At 41.1% G+C, this 10,596-nt stretch overlaps 1 protein-coding gene across 8 annotated transcripts in view; it reads left to right on the top strand.

Moving 5' to 3' along the window:
* The first annotated feature begins 15 nt into the window (after positions 1–15).
* mical2a (microtubule associated monooxygenase, calponin and LIM domain containing 2a) overlaps positions 16–10,596 on the top strand; it is a 33,553-nt gene continuing 22,972 nt past the window's right edge. For 3 of the 8 annotated variants that reach the window (XM_010791515.1, XM_010791516.1, XM_010791511.1), the window contains exons 1-2: positions 16–185; positions 9,091–9,458. In XM_010791515.1, the coding sequence (XP_010789817.1) occupies positions 9,198–9,458 (261 nt within the window). In that variant the 5' untranslated portion in view covers positions 16–185; positions 9,091–9,197. Of the gene's footprint in view, positions 186–4,204; positions 4,390–8,364; positions 8,430–9,088; positions 9,459–10,596 lie in introns of those variants that run through there. The other 5 variants (XM_010791518.1, XM_010791517.1, XM_010791512.1 and 2 more) reach the window with 4 other exon arrangements.

The raw sequence follows: 10,596 nt of genomic DNA, 5'->3' as shown, positions 1-10,596 counted from the left end.
TGTGCTCAGGGATGTGTCCTGAGCCCCGCCCTCTAACACTGGACCCAGCTGCTCCATAGAGCTGCACAGAAACACTGCTGCCTGCTGTCAGGGACTGAGGACCGACACACTGCTCACACACACACTTCAGGACGGCGTGTGACCAAAAACACTGGAAAGAAGGAGAGTTCTAACTGATATATGTGGCAAGTCCTTTTGTTTTACACCTTATTTGTTATGTCTTTCCTAAGTGACTGAGACACTTGACAGAAGTGCATTGTCCTTATTTGAAAATGTTACCTGTGGTTGCAACTCCATCAAGTTTTTGGCTATGACCCCGGCAATGTTGTATTACAAGTTTTCGCTTAAACTGTTTTATCAAAGAAACCCACAGTTTACACCGGTATTACTCTTTGTATCAACTAGGAAGCTAATTATGAGCGTATGCAGTTTGTTCTGAAACATGGCTTTAAAGCAAGGCATTTTTTTGGGGAAGTTTAATGAACACGTGTTAAATCTCGTGTTTTAATATAATCGCGTTGAGGACGCTGTCTGAGAAGAGTTAGGTATCTTCTGGGGTTCTCTCTGTTACGTGATAACACAAAGGTTATTGTGTAACCTGCATTTTTGTCATGCTGATGTGTATGCTAAATCACATGGAGGCATACATCACTGACTTTCAAACATGCCTCCCGGCCAACCCATTCAAAACTGGATTCACAGTTTGTCTTTCAATTCAAAGGAACAGGTACATCCAGATGATTGTAATCCCATGCTAATGCTTTTGGTTGTTGTTGTTGTTTTAAAAAAAAATCCAACCCTTATGTAAAAACTGTTCTGTCAACAGGCTCATAAACTCTTCTGACTCCACCAGCTTTCACACTGTAAAGTAAAGCCCTCCTCCTGTCTCTGTGGTTGTAATGGCACACACTGCATATTAAAGCAAGGTGTGGTGCTGTCGGGTTACTGAATGAAGCTTAAACAGAAACTGCTACTGTTAATGTTTTCTAGTGTGTCTACAGGCAAGGAAACATAGCCACTGCTATTGATCAAATACACAGATTAACTTTTGATAAACACCGGTTTCTTGATGAAGCAGGAAAAAACATGTTTTTTTCCGGTTCATTCAGAAAAAAAGCTTGTACCTCCCACGTTTCCACATGCCGCATGAACTCAGTCCAGTGTGACTCATACATCTTGCAAGATGATGCATGATTTGTTAAGCAACATTTTTAAGGAGGGTCAACAGAGTCAGACAAACAGTGAGCTCTACTTCCCATTGCTGTGTGAGCAATCATTTCCTGTCTACTCTTAACACTGTCTAGGATACAGCTTACCCTTATATCAGACTGTAAAATCCACATTTTATTGCAGAAAGATTTTGCCAGTGAACATGCTAACACAAGGGTGTAACTTTGGTTTGAGAAGTGGGGGGGGGGACAAAACAGGGGGTCCTCCGCAATGAAACATTGTTCTCGATTTAATTCCATTTCCTGCCTTTCTGCAAATATATATAGGGACTATGCTGTTAAAGAATCCAAGAAAAATGTGTAGTGTATATAATGAGTGCAGAAACTTATCTAGTGTCCTTTCCATGTGAACCTGTTTTATTTGTGATGACCTCACATCCTCTAGGGGGGTCCGTGGGCATGCACCCCGGGAAGATTTGTTTCTTTAAATTAAAGTTAAAGGCATCAATCTGGTGCAGAAATTAAGAGATTTATGGATAAAGCTCTCAACAGTCATATGAAACAGAACTGTATATATTTCAATACTCCAAAAACAATTAGAATATGCTCACAACCAATAACAAATATTTGATATACTCCTCTCTCCTATCTTACCTAGTCTGCATTCTTTCTTTTTATTTATGCATATTTGACTAATCACTCCCCTTTTAAACTGTGTTTTTTATTTTTTTACTGGACATTGGAATGATTTCTTAACTTATTTTGAACAACTATATTAAATAGATGGAAATATTTTTTTACATAGATGACCAAACCGTTTGAGACCCATGACATAACTTGGACTAAAGTTTACAATCTAAGTGCTCGTGCCACACACACACAGACGCTCCTCCGTGACGATGAGCACTTGAGTAAAAAAATAACAATAAACACATTTGAAAAGTGGGGGGGACACAAACAGGATTTTGAAAAGTGGGGGGGACATGTCCCCCCTGTCCCCAGTGGAAATTACGCCCATGTAACATCTAAACATCATCCTTAACATTTTTGTTCTAAATACTGATGCTGCATGTGATTTATGCTCCCGGTGTTCAACAACCTCTTTGCGCAAACAGCAACCACTGTACTCTCTTCTTACTGGAATTCCCCTCCTAGTTTTTTTTTGTATTTCATATGCCTTGTTATAAATATATGGAAAGACAATGTCAACAGTGTATTTCTCAAGAGACAAGTACTCTTTTGGCGATAGTTTATCAGTGCTTTTTTGTAGACGTAGCTGCAAGGCTTCTGTTCTGAAGCCCAGTGATTACAGGTTTAACTCTGAATCATGTTCTCCTCCTTCCAACAAACACAGTCACCCTAGAGCGGAGAGAACATACAAACATCTGCAGATCACAAGGCTGTACGAACAAATACAACTAATGTCCTGGACTTCCCTGTAACCACCATGAGATATTGGTGTATCAAACCACTTCAGTTGACATTGACAGTCCATACAAACTTCCACATTTTTTAAACAGACTTTGTTTGTGGGCGGAGTGTTTGAAAAGAGCTCCATGGCATCCGCACCGCTTCAGCTTACAACTACCAATGCCTGTGCCAGCCTTTTATTTTTAGGTTGTAATTAACAGCTTTACTGGAGTTTAATTCAAAAACGGTGTGGAGATAAAAAAAAAAAGCCATCAAGGCCTAAATTATGATGAAAGAAAACCTAAAAATAATACCTCCTCTTTTAGATCTAATCTATTCCATTTAAAGTCTCCTGCAAGATTATCCCACAAGTCTCAGTGCTTACTTCAGTCTTTAAGTTGCTCCTACTGTAAAATCATTACCATTGCCAATGATTTCAATTCCTCTTTGTCACAAGGAGAACAGGAAAAAAACTACTGTGAAGTCCACTGAGACAAAAGTAACATTTGTGATATTGGGCTATATAAATAAACATTGATTGATTGATACTGGCCTAATTTTCATGAAACTTATTGAACCCATCCATTTCAAAATTGGTCCAAATCAGCGGATGGATACCTGAATTATTTTTCAACAAATGAAAGGCCTAGGGAGTGAGCGAATCAGTACAATACTTCTGATTCATAAAGATATGTGAGGATGTAATGCTGTGGATGGAAACAATGTAACTGTTTCACACAGCCCGATAAACAGACTGTGAGTGGAAGCTTGTGCTCATCATTGCCAGGGAAGTGTTGTAAACTTTCTCCTTCCTCTCAGCAATATGTTTCCTTCCTGGTTCCACAGCATTAAAAAACGGACATATGTGTCCAGGAACCAGCAGAGGTGGGGCATGTTGTTCCCTTTATGCCTGCTAGCCTGTAAACGTCAACAAATATGTAAGCTCTCTTCAAAGTTGCTACATCCCAAGATATGTCATGACATACAACAACTAAACCATAGCACCCCTAGAGATAGAGCCACTGAAGGAGGGACAAGGAGACTTTGCTGTGGTAAAGTCACAACAGGATATCATTAACCCGTTCCAGCTGGTCAGCGAGGAGCACGCTGAAAAGGGTTTAAGCTTATCTGAGTCATGCTTTAAAATCACAGAGGTGGAATTTTACAGAGGCAGCTCTCCTCTGAGCTTTGATCCAGACAGGAAAACAGACTCTCCGCAGGAGAAGTTTTGGAAGGGAGGCATCTGAAGGAGAATGCACTCAAATGTAAAATAAGGCTTTGCATCTCTTCCTCAGAGCATCACCATGATGCATCGCTCAACTACCAAAACACTTCTAATGTTACAGCAAGTCCATAGTGTTGTTTTTGTTATTTGTTGTTGTGCGAAGCTTTACTCTCTGTTGCTTTCAAGTCCTGCTACAGTTTAACATGAGTGACCCTAGACCGTTTGTCTGCTATTGATTGGGACTTTGAACATTTGTGTTATCATCTTAGGTAGTTTTGTTTACAGGGTCGAGCCCTGTTGATAACTTTTCATGTGATGTGCTGTTTTGGCCTGAAACATGACTCTTCATGTCTATTCTGGGCCTGGCTTTACTGATTGTTGGCTTACAGAATTGGCTATTCCTGCCAGGCAGTATTACCGCTGTCTGCACCTTCAACCCCTGTGATATGGACGAATGAGAGACGCCCACTGATCTTTGACCCCCAGTGTCAGTCCGTGTGCAGCTTGTCGTCGCCTTTGTGATTTACTTTTGCTACTTTTGGCGGTCAAGAGGATCAAAGTTCACAAGTTTGTCTCTTCTGAAGGGTACGTGAGTCTGTTTTCCTTTGTCTTAGTACATTCGTTGACTGTTAATTCTTATAAAATAAGACATATGAATTATTACACATGAGAATGTGTAGTTGGGGCTGAATCATTAATCAGACTTTTATGGTCATTGCAATGGACTAGTCCAATATCTGCAGGAGGTGAAATATTTGTCAAAATGCCATACTGAATTTAGTACTGTAGTGCTCCAGAAATCATATTTTACAGACTGTTCATTTTATAGAAATCCTGGCAAACCACACTTTATATTTCAGAGATAAACATAATAATGATGCAAAGATTATTAGTCCCTGTAATAACGAGAAAGAATATCACAATTCCAATATCCCTCAAAATGATATATTTGTTCTCCTTTAGTGTAGTCATGGTCAGATTAATTGTTCTAGTGAATTGTTGTTGTTTCAGCAGCTGGGCAGGCGTCAGTACGGGCTCAGTGTGTCCAGAGAAATCACTCTCTGAAGGAGCCATGTGGTGAACACACCTCGTGGGCAGAAGGCCTGCAGAGAGCAGCCTTCACAAGCCTGCTCCTGTTTTGTCTAAACTCACAGGTTTCTCCCCTGAAGTTGACTGACTCTTATCTGTTCTGTCAGTGTCTCTACCTTGCTCGTCGTGACAGACCTTTTGTTTTGGCACCGCTGCCCGAACATGCAGCCAGGTTTCAGAGGGCTGTGATAATACTGTGGTCTCTGGGGCCGGGTGAAGGGCAGAGCCCGCGGCTGAAGTCCATGAGTGCTCTGTTTTCTGAGGCACACTGCCTGCTTATCGAGCCCACAGAGGGTTCCTTCCTGGTTTTCTTCAGTCCAGTCTGTAATTACTGTTGCTGGCTGGCCACACTACAGTATGTGCATTTTCCCAGCACTTCCAATGTTTTTCTTGTGTTGTCAGCTTCCCATTGTACTCTGATAGCCTGAAGCTATGCGCTCTGCAAAAACAAATGAAGACATTGCGTCATTGTTTCGACCCAGAGTTGAGTGTCTTTACAGTTTTGTCATTGTCGGAGTCACACTGTATGATTTAGAAAGGACTGGCTAATGAATCCCAGGCAAACATGTGGGCACTTTTGGATTGTTCATGTACTGCACATGTTAATTTCTTGAATGGATAGTTATTTATTGATAGAATATCCAACAAAAACACCAAAACCAACCAAGAATCGATCTTTCTAAAATGGATTACCCGCTGGCCAAAGCCTATATCTTCATCCCTGCCATGAACCTCCACTATGTAAATAAAACCCTGATAATGAGTCACATTAGTGTATAAAAAGATCAAAATAAAATGTGTATGTTTTACAGGAATGTGGTGGGACGTGTGTGTGTTAAAAGTGGACATGTTTTTATTTGATTATTTAAATGCTCATTTTACCTCCCAGGTGTAACTGGTTATTTTTCACATTCCTATCATTCCCCTTTATTGTACTAGAAACCGATAGCATGCTTTGTCTCTCTTATTTCTGTACCCTCGGTCACAGATCTATCTTCTGGAAGTACAGACAGTTTTCTCTGTGGGCAATGGGCCAGAGTACAGTAAAGTCATTACATGAATAATGTTAAAATTATACATTAAGGATCCGAACACAGAAGTGTGTAGCTTATCACTGAATACAATCCTCACTGTGTTGAAACATAAATGAATCCATACCCTTCACTTACCTAATTAGGTACAGTCATTTAAACTCAATCTGATAATTTTCTAAACAGACAGGAGACTTGAAGAGGAAACCTGCTCGCTATTAAACTCTCTGATCCCCTTAAGCATCATATGGTGTGTGTGTGGTGTGTGTGTGTGTGTGTGTGTGTGTGTGTGTGTGTGTGTGTGTGTGTGTGTGTGTGTGTGTGTGTGTGTGTGTGTGTGTGTGTGTGTGTGTGTGTGTGTGTGTGTGTGTGTGTGTGTGTGTGTGTGTGTGTGTATTCTTTCCGCTTCGTGTGTCATTAGTTGTATTTTTACAGTCTTTCTGTGGGTTTGTTCTGTCTGCCCACAAGTGACTTTCCATTCTGTCAGACCGAGATGGTGAAGTCATTGGACTCTGTCTGAGACAATGCAGTTTGAGTGTTGAGCGTTGTCTTGGCTCTGAAGACAGTAAGTGGTACCTTTTCATTAGTCCTTGCAGACTCGTGCAACACATGGTTCCAATAGTTGTGCTTTTTTAACCACTTTACTTGGACTGAAACGGAAAAGCATAAGTGCCGTCAACATGTCTTTATTTGAACTTTCCACCAATGCTCGAGAGATTATTGAACACCGGCCAGAGTTTAGAATAAAAATGATGTCAACATAAAGTTATTAATAGCTGTTCTTGTGAAAAGACAGCAGTTATGAAAATGTACGTCTGCTTATCTGCACAATATGTTATATTCTGTTAACATCTATCTACCTCAAACAACATATTTTAACCTCAACTGTCAAAAGTAATGACTCCACAGAGGCTTTATAGAAGATATTATGTAGGCCCCAAACACTCCACATACCACATGCTAGAATACACAGCCATTTTCCCATCACAGTCTGCTGCCATGCATGAAAGATTAAAGCACCTGCATCATATATCGTGCCTGTCTCAGTCATCGCTCCTCACTCATTGACAATCTGAATAAATTCCCCCCAAAAAACGATGGCGGTGGTCCTGTGACTGTCTGGCTGGTGGAGCCAGTGAGGGGCTAGCAGAGTGTTTAGGGCTGCTGATGGAGCAGGGCTATGCACGTGGCAAAGGAATGTCCGCTCTCCGAGTTTGAGGCTGAATGTCGGCTGTGTAAGGGCTCGGGGCTCCACAGTGTCTCCCCACAGGTCAGGGGCTTGTAAAGCTACACAGGTGACCAAAGGAGAGACTGAGGGTCACTTGGGTGTATAGTATTTCTACACGGTGGTTGGTGTTGTTGGAGTCTTTCTCCTAAACTGGATGCAAACACGCAGCCAAGCAGGATATTGTGCAAATTAATATGCTAATTTTAGCATGGGGACAAACACTGTTGCTGTAGGAGCAATATTCAAAACATCCCCACTTTCAAATCATAATCAAATATGTTGTGACCCAGTTTTGAAGGATTATCAGCTCCTAACTTTGCCATTGCGTTGGTGCATTGTCCCTGGCTGAAGCTGTCTTTGAGCAGCTTCGTGTCACAGTCGGGACACTACCAGGAGTGCGGTGTGACCGTAATTTTAGATTATTGCGGGGGGCTGTTTAGAGTCCTGCACAGCTAACCTGACCTCTCCTCTAACCTTGCCCATCCCGCTCTATGGGACATTCAAATATCAAAGGCAGACGTGTCCCAAAACTCACAGAAGTTTTGGTCTCCTTCCCACGCATGCTAAATGCAGAACATTTCCACATTTAACTTTTAATGTTTGGGCAAAGGTTTTTCTGGCATGGTTTAGGAATTGCTTGATGGTTTATTGGAGTTAAGAAAATACTAAACTGTACTGTATTTTTAATTCTGTCAGTTTTTGTAATGGTATATTTCACAAGTAGGCTCATATGTAATCATACCAAAGGCACATTCCTCAGAAGAAGGCGGACTATGAAGCATGCATACACAATCAAAGCTCATTAATCTGTGTTTGTCTGAACTTGCATTACAACTGGTTTCAAAGACCTCTCTCTCTACTGCTGAAAACATTGACTGGTTTTCAGCCACAAGACAAATACTTCTCCGGTCTACTCATCCATGGTCAGTCCTGCACACCAGGAATGAAAGGTTTGAATTCCTTGCAAGTTGCAATAATAAGGAAACCACTTTTACCATTGTTGAAGACGTACAGTATAAATGTTTTTGCCAGCTGTGACAATGCACTGGTGTTATTGTTTCCACCTTTTGAGTCTGTGTGTGTGTCTGTGGACAGATTTCCTTTATAGCAATGGCGTTGCAACAGTGCAGGAAGCGGTTCAAAAACGTTCCATCGTTGTCATAGTGATTCAAATATGTGACATTTGAAGATGTGGTCCGGGCAAGGAGGTAAAGGGCCAATGGACTTTCCCCAAAACTTTACGGACATGGCAGAGTTAGCTTCACGAAACCCAACAGGTGCAGTTCAAATTTAAAATGAAAGCTGGCTTTGGAGATGGGTGTGGTCCGAGCAAGAGGGCCATAAGTAGGGGGCATGGACTCCAATGTATGCCCCTAGTGCAATTTGGCAGATGTGATTCAATCGCAAGATATATATACTGCTTACTGTACTGTACTTTATAGTTTTGATCATTTGTTTATGGTGACTACCTCTTGTTGGTTCTTCACTGATTTCATTCTGTAAAGGGTTATGCCTCTAAAAAGCACATGTAGTAAATGTGCTCAGCAGCTGTCTGACAACGACAGGAAGCTCATTGAACTTTTTTTGGTTCAATCCCCAGTCTTTATCTACACTGTCTTGTCTCTACTTGAAATGTTATCTCATCAGTGTGGGTGTAAGCTAACTGTACTGTACCGAGGACTGGTACAGAGCAGCCTCTTGATAATTCGGTAATGTCTGCTTGAGTCATGGAGAAGATGAAATACAGCTGTGTTATCATTGAATTCAAATTTAACAATTTTAACCCTAAACCATTTAATTGAAATAATCTAATGAAACGTTTCCATTTAATCAGGCTAATTATAGAATTTTTGGAAACGCATCAGCTGCCAAAAGCCTTATGTGAGAGATACTCTGCCATGAGATGACATCAGACTCTAATGTGTCTTGCCTTCACAGACTGGGCATGACGGTGCGGGCCAAGCTGAGGGTGTAGCCACATCTGGCAGAGACTGCTGAAGTGAGCAGGAGCCTCAGCACAGCAAACTCTCTACTTCAGAGGGAGCATGGGAGAGATGGAGGAGGACAGGGACAATGTGGGCAAGCTGTTTGAGGACTTCGTACAGTCCTCGACCTGTAAGGGAGCCCTCCAGGCCTTCAACGTCCTCTGCAGGAGGCTGGACCTCGACCCTGCCGACAATGACATTTTCTACAGCAGTCTGAAGGCCAAGCTCACCTCCTGGAAGGCCCAAGCACTGTGGAGTAAGCTGGACAAGAGGATGTCGCACAAGGAGTACAAGAAAGGCCAAGCCTGTGTGGGCACTAAGGTACGTTTTTAAATGTGTTTTTGTACAGCTGTACTACAACAATATTTCCTGCTCATAGGCTAGGAGATGAAAATTATGGATTGAAGAGTGTAGAGCAAGACAAATGTAAATACATACATACAAGTATTTTCCACCTGGTGTCAGACAGGTGGTTTCTCACAATTCCCATAGACCTAAAGTGCACTGTTAACGTTTTGTTATGTTTGTGTGGTCACATAGCTATTTTGTACCACCAAGTGAATGCACCACATCATAGAATTTCAGTCAACTGCCTCACAGAAGCTATTTTAATAGAAAAAACAACAATATCCATCTTACTTTTCACAAAGTCTTTATTTGCTTGATCAACATTTTCAAGTATATCAGCTAAAATAGAAGAGTTTCTCCAACTGTTGAGCAATTACATTACGATAATAAAGCTGACTAAATGTTCACCGCGATGAGTAATCTATATCACAATACTTTTTATTAAGTGCAGAGAGCTTAAAAAGCATTGTATGCGTTTTGAAAACAGTTCACACCGCTAAAATGCCTCAGGTCCTTTTTTAAATGGTCTTAAAATATAATTAGGTTTTGTTCATACATCATTAAAGTTGATGTTTTCATGACTTAGGAAGTGTCTAAGTGACCTCACCTAAGGTCACACCACGTTTTTGTTTGAAACAATCAGCTCTCTGTATTAAAGGAAAGCACAGTGAGCTGTAGCACTTTTCACCTCTACCTGCCATCCACTACAGTAACACTCACTCTTTCACTGCAACAGCTCCCAACATACAGACAGGAAATTAAACAGATATACATCGCTTTGCACTCGATATTTCCCCCTCAGACAGGTGCGACATGACAAAGCTGTACAGAATGAAATACAAACATCATATGTAACTTTATATCATAGAATATGCTCCACTGAACCATCAATGTACCCACCATATATGTAATTAGTCGTTCAAACAGTAAAATTGCTATGAATCACAGCTAAGAAACATCATACTCAACCGCATGTCCACATAATCAAAAGAAAAAGTCGCCCAGAAGTTGTGAAAAAATACAGAAGATAAACAACTTTACAACTGTGCTTTCTTTCCCCTGCAGCCAAATAACACAAACAGCCGATCCCTTTTCCGAGAGCAAATAGCAG

The sequence above is a fragment of the Notothenia coriiceps genome, unplaced genomic scaffold (genome assembly GCF_000735185.1).
Source record: "Notothenia coriiceps isolate Sejong01 unplaced genomic scaffold, NC01 NC01_scaffold00035484, whole genome shotgun sequence".
Lineage (NCBI taxonomy): Eukaryota > Metazoa > Chordata > Actinopteri > Perciformes > Nototheniidae > Notothenia > Notothenia coriiceps.
This window is presented reverse-complemented; position numbering and strand designations above follow the sequence as displayed.